The sequence below is a fragment of the Carassius carassius genome, chromosome 16 (genome assembly GCF_963082965.1).
Source record: "Carassius carassius chromosome 16, fCarCar2.1, whole genome shotgun sequence".
Classification (NCBI taxonomy): domain Eukaryota; kingdom Metazoa; phylum Chordata; class Actinopteri; order Cypriniformes; family Cyprinidae; genus Carassius; species Carassius carassius.
This window is the reverse complement of record NC_081770.1, coordinates 4,522,558-4,542,141: the sequence shown is the minus strand read 5'-3', so window position 1 is coordinate 4,542,141 and position 19,584 is coordinate 4,522,558. Positions and strand designations below refer to the sequence as shown.

The 19,584-nt window shown below is 39.3% G+C and overlaps 1 protein-coding gene across 3 annotated transcripts in view; it reads left to right on the top strand.

Annotated features, from left to right (window-relative positions):
• The first annotated feature begins 507 nt into the window (after window positions 1-507).
• The window catches only part of LOC132159470 (fibrillin-2-like), a 69,368-nt gene continuing 50,291 nt past the window's right edge, over window positions 508-19,584 (top strand). For all 3 annotated transcript variants that reach the window (XM_059568990.1, XM_059568989.1, XM_059568988.1), the window contains exons 1-7: window positions 508-651; window positions 2,330-2,624; window positions 7,705-7,787; window positions 8,594-8,692; window positions 12,084-12,179; window positions 12,539-12,634; window positions 18,280-18,477. In XM_059568990.1, the coding sequence (XP_059424973.1) occupies window positions 2,449-2,624; window positions 7,705-7,787; window positions 8,594-8,692; window positions 12,084-12,179; window positions 12,539-12,634; window positions 18,280-18,477 (748 nt within the window). In that variant the 5' untranslated portion in view covers window positions 508-651; window positions 2,330-2,448. The remainder of the gene's footprint in view (window positions 652-2,329; window positions 2,625-7,704; window positions 7,788-8,593; window positions 8,693-12,083; window positions 12,180-12,538; window positions 12,635-18,279; window positions 18,478-19,584) is intronic.

Below are 19,584 nucleotides of genomic sequence, written 5' to 3'. Positions count from 1 at the left end.
AGAAAACCTCCTACCGTAAATATGTAAAAACTAAATTTTTGCTAAGTAATAAGCATGGCTAAGGACATAATTTGGACAACTTTAAAGGTGATTTTCTCAATATTTTGATTATTCAGATGTACAAATCTCAATTTCAAAAATCTTTACGATTTATGATATGACCGGTTTTGTGGTCCAGGGTCAAATATATATTTCGTCTTAATATATTTAGGTACCTCAAACATACCAAATACTATTGTTACTCGTGTCAGGTAAAATGTTGCCTCGTGATTGTTGTGTGTTTCGTGTTGTAGCCCTATCTTTCCTTTGTCATGAGTAAATCACTTAATCAGTGCACTTCATTACTGCATCAATCGCTGGTTACAAAGAAACAGAGGACAAATTTGACAAAAGATCTAAATCACATACTTAGCTTTCTCTTTCATTCACTCTTTCAGTCGTGTCAATAATGGCTGGCTGCAGTGCAGGGGGGCAGTCAGCGGGTTCAGACCCCCTCCTCTATGGTTCTTCTACCAAAGCACCTCCCCTCGACCCTTCAGGGTAATTCACTTACTTTTCTCTTTCTCACAAGGGCTACAGTGCAGTTTTCCATTCAGGGGAACATATCCCGTGACAATAACGGACTCCTCCGGGCACTGCGAGACATCTGAGGTATTTCTGCTTCAATATCCTGATTACTTATCGCATGATTTATTTGCAGCAGTTTCAAAGAAGCGCTTATAATATGCACCGCGATTTTCATTTAAAATGTAGGAAAGAACGAATCTAAGGCGATTAAGACGTTGGCTGCTTTGCAAAAATTTATTTGAAGAAAAAAAGTCCTTGGTGACGCAAACCGGCGTTTTTTCCCCTACAGTTTGTTGACCGGCTAACTCATTTAAAACTTCAATAAAACTATTATCCCGGTACATGACTGCATAGAATAATTTATAAAGATGAGAAAAGTTAAAAAGTTTAGAAACATGAGAAAAAAGTTACTTTAAGAGAGACTAAACTTTAAGTAACAGTTGGTTAAATATACTTTAAATAGGTTACATCTGCAAGTATATAATATATATTCGTTTAAATAGACTAAAACGCAACAAGTACACTTATTATAAGTAGAATATTGGACGTCTTAACGTAATCGCGAAATCTATGTGTGTAACGTTAGAGCGCGTTTGCCTCAGCAAACTCAACTTTTTCTAACGAATCTTTTTTTTCTTCCCAAAGGAAACGCTCACGTGCTGTCTTTTTTTTACGTCAAAATTAAAGTATAAGATGTTGAATTGTGTCACTGTAATTAAAAGCGGAAAAGCAGACGATGTAATTCATAATAATACCTTGGAAAGATGATTGTTGTCATTGATGATTTTTTTTTTCTTTGTTCGCGCCTCGTTTAGCACCGCCCACTTGAAAACGCCTCAAACTTTCCCTCTCAGATTTGCCAGACCTGTCAAATTCAGATGAACTGTGATTTAACTAAATTTACCATTAAACTAACAATCTGACAGCATTTTTTAAGTATAATATTTTAATTAATTTTCCAAATGCTTTTATCAAAGCTGCATTCATGCTTTATCAGAATATAAAATATCTGTTTATGTATACTGTAAAAACTGCAGTCCCTTATTGATGTTGGTTTTTTTTTTCGGTTCACACTGACCCGCCCATTTGAAAACTCTTCAAACTTTCCTTGGGCCTGTCATCTAAGATGGCGTACTGTAATTTAACTAACTTTATTATCACAATCTTCTCATTAAACCAACTTTTTAAGACTTTGATGTTAAACAGTATTCATTTTGCGAACGCTTTTATCAAAAGCGGCTTGCAGTAAAACAAAGTCATATATTATAATAAGCAAGTCTGTGGAGGCATTGCCAGTTTACCTCTGTTAAAGAATGTCCTTATTAAGCAGTAAGCCCACTTTGCAAAGGTTTAACACAAATATATCATGCTGAAAAGAAAACTATGCTGTCTTGCCACCCCTCTGAAGTTGAAATCCATTTCTGCCATGGTTCTAAATTATTTGAGGCCCATTATTTATCCTAAAAATCTTATTTTTAATGAGCCAGTTGAGGACAAAACCAGGAGTCCAGTCTTGGGCAAGAGTTGGTTTGTTTCTACACACTAAGACAAGTCTAAGTGGGCCTGTAAAAGAAAGCAGTCTGATGCTTATAGAGCCACACGGCTTGCCTGGAATAATACTACACTTTATAAAAAACTCCATCATCGACCGTGGGCGATTTAATGGAAAAATTTATGAGGGGGCACATTTGTTCGTATGTTCACTGTATAGGCCAAATAGGCTAAGCAGTAAAGCTATGCATTTCATCTTCTCTTTTTTTAGCCTTCAGTCCGGAGTGCACAAGCTTGAAGTTTGCGTCTGAAGAGCTCATTGGAAAGGAACAGTTTTATTGCAAGTGAGGCACGTTTAACGGCGCTTTAGGAGTCGCACAGCAGGGGCCAATGGGAGTGTGGAATCTGGCCAAAGTGGTGCTCGGATGGGCCGCAATCTGGTGGGTCGCAGTCCATTCGGCGCAGTCGCAAGGAGATGGAGACATCCAGGCCAGTCGATTCATTGGAAAACCTGAGGGGGAGGTGCAACAGAGGGTCCGTCGGAGAGGCCAGGAGTCCCTCAGGGGGTAAGAGTTTTTTCAGTACCGTCCTGCTCCTGTTTTCTGTCAGTTTCATTATTAATGTGGACACTGTAATGGCTTAACCATATGAAGCGGAGGGTTTAACTCAACTTTTATCACCAAAAGTACAGTATATTCATTTGGGGGTTGGTATATCTCGTCTTTAAAGCTTGAATTCGAAAGCTAGCATCATTTTCTTTAAATGCACTTTTTAATGCAGTAGATTTATGTTGCAACCTGCTGTGTTGTTTGGGTTAGAGCCAAACTGGGTGGAAAGCATGATTAATAAAGCAACGTATACGATGGAGCCTGCTGCAGAAGTCTGCTGTGAAGGAATTTTAAGTACTGAAATGCCTCACTATGTTGGTCATGACAACATGAGTGTCACTTCCTACTGATATCTTGCACCGTTGAAAGATATTATTGTTTGGTTTACGTCTATATATGTCCACGAAGAATGCATGGTGTTTTAGGTCTCTAGTTTCTGTTGAAAGTTGAGGTAAACACACTTAAATGTATTAAAAGATGAGTGACTGCATGATGGATGTTTTTCCAAACCCTCCAGTGGCTCTTGAACTTAGTGTCTGCATTCGTCTCCGCAAAGCCAAAGCTGTGTATTTTTCTCATTTTTGGGAAACAATGGCTGTCTTGTGTCATGCAGCCCTCGTGTTCGAAACAGTTATTCCAATCATCCGCTCATCTGTACTTGCTTATAACTCCCCTGCACACTGCAGCAGGAAATGTGGTATTCTGATTTCTCAGGGGGCTCCAACAAGGGACATTTGTTTTCAAGCAAGAGGTGAGAAAGAGCATTTCCAACAGAGATATGTCTCTAATTCTCGGACCCTTATTTAATCAGGAAAGGGTTTTTGCAGTTAAGGTCTATAAACAAATCTAACAAGGCCAAACAGACACTTTGAGTCTGTTAGGACTGTAGAGACTGGAGTTCAGAAACAAAAGCACCATTCTTTATGGTACCCCAGTACTAGAAATGGGACCAATAGTAGTTGATCTGGATCGTAATCAAAAATTAGTTAACTGAACACTTTAGCCAATTTCCCAGATAATCTAAGGGGCAGTATCTGTTCCGGTCAGTGGAGCAGAACCATGTGGCACCGAGTCAATGGAGAAATGTGCCACAGTGCCCTTTTGAGAGCCCATACTTTCCTGTCCAATGGTTCCCTTCGTCAACATAAAGACCCTCCTTACAAATGTTGCAGTCTTAAGGAAGGATCTAATCACCACCATGCACCATTTGTAATCCTATTTAACATACCAATGCTTTGTAAGAACAGCCCTTAAGAACACTGATTATAATTACGTTGCACAAAAAAACACATTTGATGTATTGCGGCCCAATCAAGCCAAGTTATCCGGGGTCAGACGGTTTAAGAGAGCCGCAGTAGGATTTGGAGCTTACTGGCTGTCCTTGCTAAGCATAATTTGGCCGTCAGATTGGAGAAGTCTGATCACATTGCATTTCAGGGCCCCTTAAATGAAGGTAAAGTCTGGGAGACTGCTGTAAAAGCAGTGGGCTTGGGGTGAGAATATGATTATGTGGTTCTCGATGCCAACCCTTAGGAGTTTCGCCAAGTACAAAGCCAGCAGCATGCTCAGGGTAGATGTTTTTAGAAGTCTTGCTGGCTTGGCCATGGTTTCTCTTCATTTGCTCAACATGTGACCAAGGCAATGTCAGCTCCACAAGACTCCAAAGATGGGCTCCAGTTCTTCAAAAAAAGCTTGATGTTTGCTTCCCCAAAGAGACTGAGTTTTTTGTCTTGGATTTATATACTTATAACAGCTAGAAATGCATGCCAGTCAAAAGGAAAACAATCCTTCTTGGATCTTGAAGAGCTTAGTGTATCCTTATGTGTGCATAATAGCATGACCAGAAATTCATCATCTTATCAAATGCACTCATTGTATTGCAACAAACAAGAAAAAGCATAATAGCCAATTGATTTCTGTTGTTTATTCCCTATACCAGCAGTTGATCCAAAGTGTCTTGTGGACCATCTTATGCATGCAAGCAACAAAATTCCCACATGGGACTTGAAATCATATAGAGTAACCCCCCTCCTTTCTCGGTGCATTAAAAGTGTGTATAGTCTAGACAGCAGTGTGATTGGAGTTCATTAAGGTCAGGGGCTTGAAACAGGCCAAGTTGGACAGGGAAAGGTCATGGAGAATGGAGATCCAGAGGCTTTACACATGGGAACTTTATAATGTTCAACAACCGTGCCATTAGCTCATTGGCTCTGGACTTAGCAGCAATCATGGGGGCTGGGAGCAGATGCCTCTGAATTGACCTTTAACCTCTCTAGAAGTGGTAGCCGGTGAGACTGAATTGTGCTATCTTTGTTTAACCCTCTCTCCTTCGTCCTGTTAGGTTTTTATGACCTCACCGAGAAGTGGCCAGAGGCCGTCAAAGAATCCTGATTTCCTATCTCAGCCTTGTCCAGACTTTACTGGAATTCAGTTTGTGAGGGGTTCTCAAATGTCGTAAAGTTGACCTGCTTTATCTGGAGATATTTGGCAAAGAATTACTTGCAAATGTCTTTAGGCCTGAGGGCTGGTAGACCCTGTAAATTAAAAAGGATTTGACTTAGTGAAGTGAATCGGTCCATCTAGCAGAAGGAGTCACATGGTCTTTCCAGGTATTTGCCTTGTAGCAAAGAACCCGTTACCAATTTATATCTCTCTTTGAGGTGCTGGTTCGCATTCAAGTTGTTGGGTTTTGTAAATGTTCTTCATTTAGTATTGGTAAACATACCATACTGCAACTAATACATTTAGTAGTTTGCACATAGATTGCGTGTTTGAAATGCATTTTCTGGTATTTACTGCAGATATTTCATAACCACCCGAAGTAGTGTTCCAGCTTAAAAAAGTGTGAACACACTAAAAAATTAGGGGTGCACTGAAATGAAAATTCTTGGCAGAAGCTGAAACTGACTATAATGAAACACTTGGCCAAAGGCCAAATACCGAACACAGTTTTCCATGTTTTTTTTCCATGTCTCAAATCAAATACAAATGATTTTTAAATATTATTCAGCCATTTTTGATACCCCCTTCTTGAATCAGGCATGTGTTTGGCTAAAGACAAAAAAGAAGGAAAACTGGACAATTTGAGCAGCAAATCAGCATATTAGAATGATGACACTAAAGATTAGTGCAATGATACTGAAAATTAGGCTTTGATCACATAAATAAATTACTTTTAATTAATTAATTTTACAATATAATCATGTACAAAATATTTATTTAAAATTGTAATAATATTTTATAGTATTACTGTTTTTACTGTATTTTTTTATTTACAAATAAATGCAGCCTTGCTCAGCAAAAAATATTTTTTTAAAACATTTCTTGCTTTTCATAGAACTTTTCTTTTGGCAGAAGCACGCACAAAGACTTCAGTGCTTTGATTTTGGGAAGATGTTTGTTGCACATATAACACTGTCACATCCATGCCTTGTAAAAATGTATAAAAAGGTTACCAACAATTAACACTGTTTAAGTGAACCCTGGCTAACAAGCAGATAACGGTGTGAGTTCATTCAGCGTAGTCAAAATACATGCAATTTGTGCATGTATTAGAAAACATAACATTCTGCGGATTATTTAGTGAGTGTTTAAGGCTATTTCGCGATTTCAGTTATTATACAGTGACCAGTAACAACCACCATTCCTCTTCTCATCAAAGACATGTGATGCAATACTAAACAGTCTCTCGCTGTCGGTGCTTGTAATGATTTTTGTGTCTCTCTCAAGCAGTTAAATGCGTTCCCATTTCCGACATGTTTGCTGCATAAAAAAAAAGTATGTGCGCCTGTCATTCTATGCTAGTTGGTATTTGATCACGTCACCAAAACATCATTGTTCGGTACAATTTATTCAGCATTTTCACTTATTCGGATGAAAAATTTCAGTTTCCGAACATTTGGTGCATCACTACTGAAAAATGTAGGATTTAAGAAAGAAGAGATCGGTTTGTGTCCAGGGATAACCTTCTTGGCATCATTGTGCATGAGTTTCAGACCTAATTCTTCAGGCTCCAGTTGAGAAATAAGTCTCTACGGTTCTACATTGCTGATAATTCATCATCATCTGGCCTAATTTCCACTGCTGCTTTTGTTTTCTGCCGCCCACCTCCCAACCCCCCCAAACTTTTCACTTCCACTTGTTTTCTTTACCTCCCACTGATTCCTGCCCTTTCCCCAGCATTTTCCGTTTTCATTTTCCAACATCTAGCCCTCCATCGGCCTCTACTCTTTCTGGCCCTCCACATCTCTCTTGGTTTCTGCTGTTAGCGGTTGTGTCGTCTGGCAATGCGGTTTGAAATCCATCAAAAGATTTAAACTACAGCTGGTTGTCCCCAGGTGACTGACATTTGTAAACATCTTGACTTGTAGAGGAAAGGAATTTGTGTGTGTGCACAGAAAGACAGATGTACCTTGTGTTTTTTTTAAAGGGCCATTTACGGCAGGCTTAACTTGGTGCTGATAGAAATAAAACTGTTTTCGCAGCAAGGGTCCAGGTTTGATGGAGATCCTAAGGGCTTGTTGGAAAGAAACTGCCAAAATGACACATTCTGAGGGCAATTTGCCTCCGAGCTGTCAGTTACTAGTTGGTCATCTTGGATTAAGTCACTAATCAGCGAGTCCCAAAACATGATGCTGTGTTTGCTCACACTTAAGCAGAAACATACAGACCTTTGGGTTTGGTCCTGTCATTAATCACACGTACCATGACTAAACAGACACTTTTCTTTGAAATCAACTTTCTGTGAGAAAGTTGCCAAAAAACAGCTCATGGATGAGCGCATTTGGGAACTTAAGAGTAGCTTTAGTAAATATTTCTGTCAGGAAGTTTGGTTACGGTCCTACTCAAAACAAACTCTTTTCATGTCATTTCCCTGGAAAGTCCTTTGGGGCCGTTGTATGTATTGAGCCATATTTATTGCCAAGGGTCATGAGGTCTTTGAGACTATGGTTATTTCATTATGTTGTATGTTTCTGAGAAACGTTCAGGAATAATATTTGGTTTCTGTAATTTAATGGAGTGGTTTCCGTTGTTTCAGGCCCAACGTATGTGGTTCCCGCTTCCACTCCTATTGTTGTCCAGGGTGGAAAACACTTCCCGGTGGGAACCAGTGTATAGTTCGTAAGTATCTGCAATATTTGTTTTTAACTTTGCATGCTGAAGATGCCACTTACCCACAGTACGCTTAACCACAAAGTTAGCATTTAGCCTTAGGCTAACTGTGGTTAAGGTTCTTTAAACAAGGGTACATCAGGGGGGAAATCAGCAACTCACCAGTTCATGAATTGCTTTTTCTGGGGTTTGACCCCAAGACCTTTAACCACAACATAAACCCACAAGATAAAGGTTTGGACCTAAGACCCAAGCTATGTTTGGATCCTGATACTAGCCTACTGCACAGTAGGACTGGATAAAAAAATATATATTTCTCAATTTTAATTAATTCTCAAAAAGCTAATGGTTCCTAAATCCCAAGAATCTTAGTGTTGCGAATTCTGTATCCTGTCTCATGTCATCGCTCAGTCAGTGTTTTAACCATGGAAAGAGTGTAACAGCTTTTAAACAATGTCATGTAATGATTAAATTAAGCATTAAATTTTTCTTTCCTTGAGAACATTTGCCATGTTCTGTACCTGATTGATAAAATTGAATCGCAAGCTCGTGAAACATAATCGAATAAAATAGTGAAATTTGTGACAAAACACAGCCCTACTGCACAGTATGTTTGGAAAACAGTACGCAGTGTGCAATAAGTAACATGCCACATGATGTCACTATGTTGCATGCTTTTCCGCTCATGCAAATGTTATGTCCAAAAACTGCATATACAGCACTAGCTATTTATCCTGTGTACTGTCCACCTCTTTATATGCTAACAGATTCAAATGCCTTTGCTCATCACTTATCATGAATATTTGTCTCTCAAGCGATCTGTAGGAACTCGTGTGGGGACGGCTTTTGCTCGAGGCCCAACATGTGTACCTGCTCCAGTGGTCATCTTGCCCCCAGCTGTGGTGCGGCCGCAGGTGAGTTCTGTCATTTCGGTCTCATTTTGTGTCAACAAAACGCCCTGGGCCATATGAAAAACGCATTTTGACTAGTTTCATTCAGAATTTTGGCCATTTTGGTACTTTCATTCATGGGCATATTTTGGAAAAAGAGGAAATGGATATGAAATGACTTCTTGCAATGTTTGGAGCATGTGTGCTAACTGCTAGGGCACAGCTTTGACTGTAGATGTGTTTTTTTAAATAATTCTCTCTACCCTGCTTGCTTACTTTGTGGTTGAATGGCTTGTCATAATTTCGAACTTTTCCTTGACATTTCCAGCAATTTATTATGTTGAGAGGTGAAATTGAGCAGAGATATGGCCGGCTGGAAATGCTGGAAATGTGAAAATGCTCTGACAATGTATAGTGTTTCATCCTTTGAATCATTAGCTAGGAGTGTTTTCTGTTGAGATATGTTAAATTTAAGACCACACGTCCACTGTGAAACCTTGCACAGCGTTTTTTATGACTTGCTTAGAAAAGCGTGATTGATTTTGTTTAGATGGCGCTGGGAAAAGTAATGACCGTCAGTGATTCCTGGACGAGGTGTTTAGCATTAGCGCAGGTTTCTCTTACTGCACTTGCTCTCTGCCAATGGCGTCCAGACATTTCTCAGCGAATGCCCGGAATATGTGGTCATAGACAAATAAACCCAAATGCACCAAACCATAGGGTTCGGTCTCGTAAGCTGTAAAACCAGAGTCAATTTATTCAGCAATGAGAAATTGACCATCTAATTTAGCTGCCAGTCCTCTGACTGTTTGAAAGCAAATGCTAAACATACGCTTGTACTCTGTTTTGGCAGCCTTATGGGATTTGCGAGATCGGTGATGCTGTCATTACGCCTACTCGACCGCGTGCCGTCTGCAGTGGTTGGAGGCGGCCACATTTATGAGTCAGTTATGAATCTGCAATTACTCCATAAATAACAAGCCACCACACGGATGTTAGCCGTAGCAATTAGCGTCCAAATACTGCAGCTGTGCACATGATACTTTAATGCTAACCTCTTCATCATTAATGTCTCTTTACCACACATCTGAATTTTTCTGATTTTCTGAATCTAAATCTAAAAATTCAGAATCTAAAGTTATTTTAGTATCATTAATTTATTATTAAAGTAACGTTTTTTTACTTAATATGTTAAATGGAACTGAGCTGACATGAACTAACAATGAATAGTTGCATTTTTATTAATAAACCAACTGAAATAAAACGTTTACATTTTGTTTGAGTTATTTTAGTTCTTAAACTATAACAACTACCTGAAATAAAATGCGCAATTTTTGTTGTGGTTATTTTAGTACTTAAACTAAGGACAAATTTGAAATGTTGCCTAGGCAAATAACTACTTCTTAATGTAGTTAATCACCACTGATAAGCTACTACTACATATACTGTAGAGACATAATTTTCTGTAAAGCTGCTTTGCAACGATTTGTATCTTGAAAAGTGCTATACAAATAAACTGAATTAATAACCTGTCTGGCCGACAGCTCTTAAATTGGATCTCTGGATATATAATAGAACGCAGAACAAGAATTAGCGCCCCCTGCTACTCTTTGAGAAGCTATGGATTTTCATCTTGTCTTTCACCCCATGATGTCTCTTTGGTGAACCTGACATTGACAGGCCACGGATCTCCACGCCGCAAGAAAGAAACGACCATAAAGGACCTATGTTTCTCAACCTCGCTCATGTTTCCTGCCGTCAACATAGCCTGTAAAAAAGTGACAGATGTGACAGCTGTAGACAGAGGTGCATTGTGGGGTGGCAGGCCTCAGGGAGCCCCGTTTTGTGCATATGCGTCTCAGCACGTGTAGCTCACTTAGAATGGGTCAGCGAGCGAACCACCTGTAGGGGGCCTTCAGCAGGTCTAGCCAATGAAGTCATTTCCTGCACTTTAGGAAAACACAGCCCATGCTAAAACATTTACAGGCCTTGCTGTTGAAAGCATGCCATCATCGAAAAAAAAAAAAAAAAAATCACTCACGTTTGATCTCTATCCAACAGCATTTTTCATGCGAAATCAGACAAAAACAAGCAAAATCAAAATCACACAAAAAAAACCTTTTCATTCTTTACCCTCTGATTTAGTTTATTCTTTTTAAAGTTTCTTTAAAAGGATTAGATCATGGCAGGCAAAGATAAATGAGGAATAAATGAGGGAGAAGTAGTAGCTTGAATTATATTTGGGCTGAAGCGTAATGGCACGATGCCTTTGTTTAGACAGAACGAAAGAGTTTGGAGAGAGCAACGTTTTGATGCAACCAATGGGGAACATCAATCTTTCTAAAAAACTCGGTGCGAAAGTCTCATCAGAGATGATTCGTTGTGTGCTGATGTCATCTAAATGCAATTTTAAATCTTCATGGTTCCATATGCAAACTCTATTGAACTCTATTGAAAGTTTTGCTAAATGATTTCGTTCTGCGCCAAGAGAATTTCCATTTTGTGAAAATCGCTGGAAAATAAATCTACTCATCCAAAAAAATGTCTGGTAGAAAATCAGGATGAAAATAGGCTTTTGTTGGCCAAGTTACCAGGAATTGGCGGTCGCCGATATTGGAAAGACAATATGTATGTAAAATAATTAAGGTTCTTTCTCAGTATATACTGTAAGTATGATTAAGTTAACTAAACAGTGGTAGGAAGATGCAGTAAACACTAGTGTGACATAAATACATACAGTATATATATATATATATATATATATATATATACACACACACAGTTGAAGAATGTTCAAAATATGTTCTCTGAAAAATGATCTTAATAAATAAGCTGTATGATATAGCTAAAAAAGGGGGGGGGGCATTTCTGTATTTTCTATATTTCCACATTTATCAAGGGATCTTCATTTCTTAATTTAAAGTGTAAAAATTTACTACAAGAACTATAAACTGGTAAAGATTTAGTGTAAAAATGTTTCACACACTACTTTTCATTAATACGTAAAAAATGCCACATGGAAACTTCCGTGAACATTTTTTATCAGTTTTGAATCGATTTCATTAAATTTATACATTTAACAGACACTTTCAAAGATTATTAGATCAAATTTCTGTTTTTTTTTACTTTAAATGTTCGTGTTTAATTCAGTGTCACTTGCTATTTCTTTGTAATTCTTTGTGATAATTACATCACAGTGGCAACAATATTCATAGTGTACAATGCCAAGTCTTTTAAAAAGCATTTTAAACTGATTGCTGGAAATTAATCCAAGATTTTATCTAATGATTTAGCTATTTTTTTGGGGGGGGGGGGGTATTCCCAAATAACAGGGACACATTTAGCTGCATGCATGGTTTATTGTTATACTGAGCACTCTAAATTAATTGTAATCACCTCACTTGTCTCTGTACAGTCCAGTCCTGCAGCATCAGATGCATGAATGGAGGGGTCTGTAATGAAGATGCCTGCTCGTGTCAGAAGGGCTACACAGGAAATCACTGTGGACAGCGTAAGTGAATCTTTCATTTCAGAATGTCCAGACATCACCACATAGCTGTCCAGACACAGACAACAATAGATGATTTCACTAGAGTTTGGCTTACAGACACAAATGATCTCAGATTGCATTCAGACCCCACTATATATTTATCTAAATGTTTTATTTAGGTCTTATGTTATTTATTTATTTTTTGCATTTCATTTTATTTTTTTATTTAAGTCCTTTTAATGAAAATCGAGAACTTTCCAAACATTCCAAAGAAAAGCAACCACATAGCAACTCAAGAACTCTATATGTATATTTTTCTAATTGTAGGATAAAATGCAATAAAACAGATTTTTTTATTTCACCAATTTTGCTTTCTGTAGCTGTGTGTGAGAGCGGATGTCAAAATGGCGGACGTTGTATTGGACCCAACAGATGTGCTTGTGTCTACGGTTTTACTGGGCCGCAGTGCGAGAGAGGTAAGCCATTGCTATGCTTCCAAAGTTCATATTTTCTCAAGTCTTAATTGTGTTGACGTCTGTGAAGATGTGTGGTTTGTTTACCGTCTCAGGCCTGCTTCAAGAATGTGGTAACACTGTGTCAATGTGACCCAGAATTGCTCCGAGGGTAATTTACAGTACTTAGTTTTGAGGCAGTGTGCTTCAAAGTCCCTTTCACTGTAGCCGGTGTGAAATTAATGCTACGGTTTACATTGTGGCCACTTCTCTCAGAGCAGGAACAATGAGGTAATCTGGGAGAGAGAAAAAAAAAAAGGACGAAAGCCTCCCTCACATGTGCACGAGACGTTCTATCAGAGGTGATATCCTTGACTGGAGTTACGAGAGAATGACAGACTGAGAGGACTGTAAAGGCAGTTCCCATCAGTCTGTGTGAAATGTGGTAGAGAAGCGCCCCAGGCACACTAGACCGAATACCTTAGCCCTTTTTTGGTACCCCACCCTCTTGCGTCTGGTTCTCTGTTTGACCCCACCCCTTCACGAAGCCCCTTGTGCAATTGTAGGCCGGTTCCCTTTGAAAACCCAACACAGGGAGGTGGAAAAGTTTGGGAGACATCTGGCAGTAGATAAAGTAGGGTGGAAATGACAAGGGAATGTTTCTGTGGAGACTTTTCTGACAAGAAAAGGTGGTGGAGGGGGGTGTTCTCCAAGAAATGGAGACCCCAGCTGTGTATACACAGCCAGGCCTGAACTAGTACAAACAATCCCTTCACACGGAGAGCGCCGTCCATGGGACACCTTCCTCCTTTGTGGGCCACCCGACCAGATCGCTTCAGTCCAGACTCACCCTCAAGGTCCTTGTTTGTTGGTTGTAAAAACATCAATCTAAACAATTAGTCATTTCACAGAGCAGAGAATGAGTCTTTATTTAGCCTGTCTCAGGCACGTCTGTTTATCATCAAGCGACTGGATTTCACACAGTTGATGAACTTCCAAAAGATGATGCAGGCCTGATGTCAGTCTCTCTATTAGTTTTTTTCCAAAAAAGTTAGCACCGTCTTCCAAGAAAGAGGTAGTAACAAAGAAATTGGATCCTGAAAAGACTGAAGCACAATAGTTGGCTTGCGTTTTTATAAAGTCAGTTTTCTGCAGAAGAGTTCAGTGAAACATAATGCAAGCTCAGCTTTGAGTCGGCACGGTTTCTAGAGGGAGTTAAGCAAGTTAACGGTAAGAATGGTGTTAGGCCCATCTAATTTGTTATCCGTTTAGCCACGTGTGCTCTGCATTATCACTTACCATGGCCCACACCGAAGAAAGCTATGTGTAATATTAATTCGCAGTCAATGGTTGACTTTGCTCGGGGTCATGGGTCACTAGTCCATTTTAGTTTGATCAATTACCACTGTTTTGGCAGAGATGCCATTGTTTTTTTTTATGTGGTGCATTGAATTCTAGAGAAAAAGTGTTTTCCGAGCAATGAAATGTGACTAATCCTCCTGTAACCACAAGAGAAAGAATAAAAAAGGCCGAGTGTCACTAGACTGACTCATTTGGGAGTCATAAAACTGTTGAAACCTTGGCTTGTTGGATGTGTATAACAGAGATAAGATGCGAAGAGATTGCCTGTTTTTATTTAGCTGTACTGTAAATCACAGAGCAGTAAAAGAGTTTGTTGGTCTGTCCGAAAAACTTCAAAGTCTTTCTCAGGAAAGCTTGACCGTCTAATGTTTCCCAAACCCTTCCCCCCGTCTTTTTTTTTCTTCAGGCCTACGTGAATGAACTTCTGCTTCTCCCCAAGTGAAAACACATTTCTTATCTTGGTGTGTACTCTGATTAAACCGAAATAAGTCACAACAAAGCGACTGACTATTCTCAGTCATTCACTCTTAAGCACGTTTTTGGCTGTGCTTGAGGTTTCCACCTGCAGTTGGTCCCCACGGCTTAACGTTCCAGACTAGATTAACTTCCCTCTGGCTGATTTTTCTGACTTTCATGACAGTCTACTCTCATTCGGTCCATTAGCACTGAGGATGATAAAAACAGCCCAAGCCTTTAAAGTGTGAAGAAAACTGGAATTCCTCCTGCCAAATTACGCTGCTGCTCAAACTTTGGACAAGTGTGAATGCCACATATCAGCGACCTTCTGAGGCATCGTTTTTCCCCTTTTTGCCTCATGATTCATGATAATGTACACTTCTGAATAGTTGGCAGATGTAACTTGCAGAGAAACACTGTGATGACTAAACGGAAAGTAGAGGTGAGTGAGCGTTTGGCAGGATGGGTGTAGGTGTATGGTTTTGATCTGACAAACCACTGGAACTCTAATCAAGTCAAAATTGATTCTGAATGTTGTCTGTATCACAGACACATACTCTCTTCTACGGATTATGATTCTCCTTGCTTCTGCGCATTGCCACTAAATTTGCCAGCGTGACATTGTGGTTCACCGATCTTGCTTGTGCGATCTTGTGTATTAAAGTCCTCAAAGGAGTCCAGTCTTTAGCATGGACCTACCATGTTACACTGCCTTTATTCTTCTGGCCGTGTGCGCATACAAATGGTTCAATGCAGAAATTGGCAGATTTGAACAACGTGGCGGCTTCCGAATTATGTTGGCAGGAGCCTTTGGACTCAGTGGCTCCAGTTTCATTGTAGATCAAAGGGTTGTTAGACAGACCTGAGCAGCTTCAAGGATGTTCTTATGGCAGACATTTCTCAGTACCTTCTACATTGCTATTCTTCACTACAAAGCAACTTGTGACGTCCATGTAGTCCTTTGTGTAGGCATTGTACAACTATTTACATGTCCAAAAAAGTTGACCAGGGGTCTGTAAACTTGATCTTGTAGGGCTGGTGTTCTGCAGAGTTTAGCTCCAAATGGCCTCAACACACCTTTCTTGAAGTTCTAGTATGCCTAGTAGGACCCTGATTTGCTGCTTCAGGTGTGTTTAAATAGGGTTGGAGCTTAACTCTGCAACACACTAGCTCTCATGGACCGATGTTGGATACTCCTGTAGTAGACCCTTTGACAAGTCACTACTCATTCACCAACTAATGGCACTAGTCATTGGTGCAAGCTACCTCTAGGATTGGGTATCGTTTGAATTTAATCAATTCTGGTTCTGATTCTGCTTATCGACTCTGATATAAAATATGTTTGATATTTAAAGAATAAATCTAGGAATAGAATCACATTATTTGTATCATGTTTGTGATCTTTAACGATCTGTTAAATTAAAGCGCTTTGTCATGGTGGTGGTGACATCTCTCTTGCAATCTTTAGCTTACCACAAATATTATACTTAGCTTTTTCGGCATCTGATCACAAGTGTAGCCAAACTTTGGAGTGCTTCGATTAATGAGCAAGGTCCTGGCAGATCGCCAGTTTGGGTCCTCACAGATGAAAGAAAAATGCTCACACAGGAATCAATAGGTTGAATCAAAATTTAAATTTTACAAGTATCCAATTTCTGACCACAAGTATCCGATTCTGGAATTGGAATCGATGTTCGATTTCCAACACTAGCTACCTCAAAGTAGAGGTCACAAGGTTGTTTTTGCTTATAGATACTCTATTTGTTTGCTCCCATCAGGGGAAATGACCAAATCCAAAAATCAAGAAGATTTTGACTTTATAGATATGCCCCAGAAGGTTTTACCCATATGAATATCATCACTCACAGTAAGAGTCAAAGCAGCAATATAGAGAGCCGGCTGATGAATTGGAATACTGGATATGCACGGACACATCTGGGCCTTAGCTTGTCCCACCGTAGTCCCAACCAGGCACAATTAATCAGTCCCAGATGTGCATAGGATGCTCGCAGTGGGTCGCCTCAACTTGGAAAGGACCTGCGTTCCTGGACTCAAATCGTCCAGGAAGAATGGCCAGGTCAGGGGAGCGCATGAGGAATGAGGAGAAGGGACAGCAGCGGGATTTGAAGGCACATGAAGGTTCCCTTCTTGTGTTCCCCTCTTGACCTACTTTCTTAGTGCCATTTCCCTCCCTCTTGGGTATGGATATATGATTTAGTTTTGGTTTCGCATGCAATATTATGAAGGATATGGAATGATTTGTTCATTTCTTTGAGAAATGACCAGGGTCACGATCTCATTCATATCCCACCAGAGTAAACTGACTCTCACACTATACCCCAAACAAATGCAGGATCTCATTCAATTATGTTTTCAAAAGAACACTAGCAAAGACTTGGAGGATGCAATACCGCACAGCCGGGCATTTGTTTGAGTTCTTTTAAACAGAAATGACTGCATACTGAAATGGTCAGTTTATTTCTGTCGAATTGGTTTGTTTAATGCTCAAAACATTGTTAATGTGATTACTGTAAGTCGTCTCAATTGGCAACCAGCACAAAGGAAGTAATTTTTTGCCAAATCTCCAACAGTCAAAACAGTGCTAGCACCACAATCCCACATTTTGACCTCAGCCAAAAACAAGACCGTTAGTCATGGAAATTGCCATTATTGATACAACCCAGCAATTTCTTAGTGACTATCTGGTTATCCTATTAGAAGACCGTGAAAGAGAATCCCTGTCAGAGCATTCCCAGACCGACCTCCAGCATGGGAAACAGCTGCGTGATGGAGAAGATGCATCTGCTTATTTCTTTATCCATAAATGTGATTTCTTGTGGTTGTAATTTCTTGGTTGCATGTCATGTTTGTTAGTGCTTGTCTTGTCATATTATAGAAAGGATTTCCACGCCTATGTTGGCGTGCTGGTCTTGGCTGGTTTGGGTTGTCCTAGTTTAGCAATGAGATGGTATTGTTCCCTATGAAATGTTGTTGTTTTTTTCAGTTACTATCCAGCTGGATAGTAACTGATTACATGTTATCTGGGTTACGTAATCAGATTCCAAGAATTAAATACTTGCAATTAGATTAAATTAAATTTCAAAATACTTGCAATCAGACTACAGACTACTGTTTTATCCATTTCTATTTGAGTTATCACTCTGTATGTTATTTAACCATTTATTTGTATCTCTTTGGAATAAAACAATGGTATGTCTTATTAGCATCTAATGCAGGGATTCCCAAAAGTCATCTTTTTCACCCAATAGCTTTACTTGAAGTACTATTGAGATTCAAAAGTAAATGTTTTAATTATTAAGTTTCACATTTGCATGTTCATGGTTCTCTGACGTTAGTTAATGGTCACAATGCAGGTAAACAACTGAAACATTTTCATGTTTTAGTAAGTGTTTCGTTTTGATAGATTTCATTTCAAAATGATTTATTTTAACTTAATTATGATTTAATTAATTATTAGATTTCTTTATTAAACTCACAAACCACCTACAGTTTCTTTATAAAACGCGTTTTGAGAAACGTTGAAGTAATATAAATTTTTTATGGACTTCACATTGTTAATTACAAAGAATGTTATATATTTGCATTTTTATATATGGTACAAGATTATGTATTAACGAGTTGGTTAAAAATTATTCTAAAAGTAATCGAAAAGTAGTCTGATTATATGACCTAAAATGTGTAATGCAATGGACTAAATACAATTAAATTTGGAATCAGTAATGGACTACAATTTGTAAGTAATCTACCCAGTTCTGGTTGTAGTAATGTCCCAATGTTTTATTCACATACTTACTGACCTCTCTGATGCTCTTCATCTCTCCTATAATCAGACTACAGGACCGGGCCATGCTTCACACAAGTCAACAACCAGATGTGCCAAGGTCAGCTGAGTGGCATCGTGTGCACCAAGACGTTGTGTTGCGCCACCATCGGGCGAGCATGGGGTCACCCATGCGAGATGTGCCCTGCCCAACCCCACCCTTGCCGAAGAGGTTTCATCCCCAACATCCGCACTGGTGCTTGCCAAGGTAAGCATAAGCATATGGCGTCTGAACAAACAGCTCTTTCCTTCTCAGCGTCTGGCAAATTCTTGTCCTAATGACCAGCCTTACGCGGCAGATGACACTAAGAGCAGTCATGGGCTGTTTAGGGTAAACCCTACGTCTCCCTGTCCAAGAGGACATGTCCCCATTGTGTTTCTTGGTAGAGTCAAATATTTAGAAGACTTCCAGTGGGAGTGCTTTAAATGGGATTTCGTAATGGCTTTTTACATTTATTTGTAATTATAGTTGGTATTGTTTGGACTTCTTGTTTGATTTTCAGGGACACAGATGGACATGATTTAATTCTGTTCTCAAGGCCTGTAACACATTATGAACGTATTCGATTAGGTCATGAACATTCAGTAGATGAGGTTACCATAGCATGCTTAACACTGGTTTGGAGAGGTTTTTTTCAGTCAGATACAATTTTTTGTTTGCAATAGGGGCAAGCAAAACTATTTTGATGGGAATTACGTATTATTTTGCAGTATCCAGTACATTTATGTTACTACATTCAGTTCTCAGTTCCTTTTTCATTGATGCTGTAGATTCTGCACAGTGTTTTATATACCATTTAGATTTAAATAACGACAGTAACCCTGATTCTGCAGCAGCATAGATGAAAGTAACCAGTTCTTACAATCCAGTTGCTTTGCCCCAAGAGATATTTTGTGAGCCAAAACAGCAAATGCCACCCTGATTTCACACATCATCTCAAAGACGACCACTCCCAAACGTCTCTCTTAAACTTAAGATATTCTTTTCCTCCCCTCAATATACAACATAAGAGACAGCTCCAAGTCTGGCCTGGATTTGCCCAAAGACGGAGTTCTTTTGCAAAAGTCTGTCTGGCTGAAGTACAAAGCACACACATGTGCACATTCGGGCGGGAGGATTTGCGTACCGTGCAGCGAGCTTTCCAGAGTCTTTTTGTGTTTGACGGCATTTAATGGAAGAAGTTATTTTCAGTCTATATTAGTAGACAGAACCAATGATTTGGTGCTTATTGGATACAGGTTGAAGGTCTGCGGATGTGCGTATCAACAAAAAGAGACAGATTAATGCAGTGCTAGCCAGATATGTAAGCGCTAT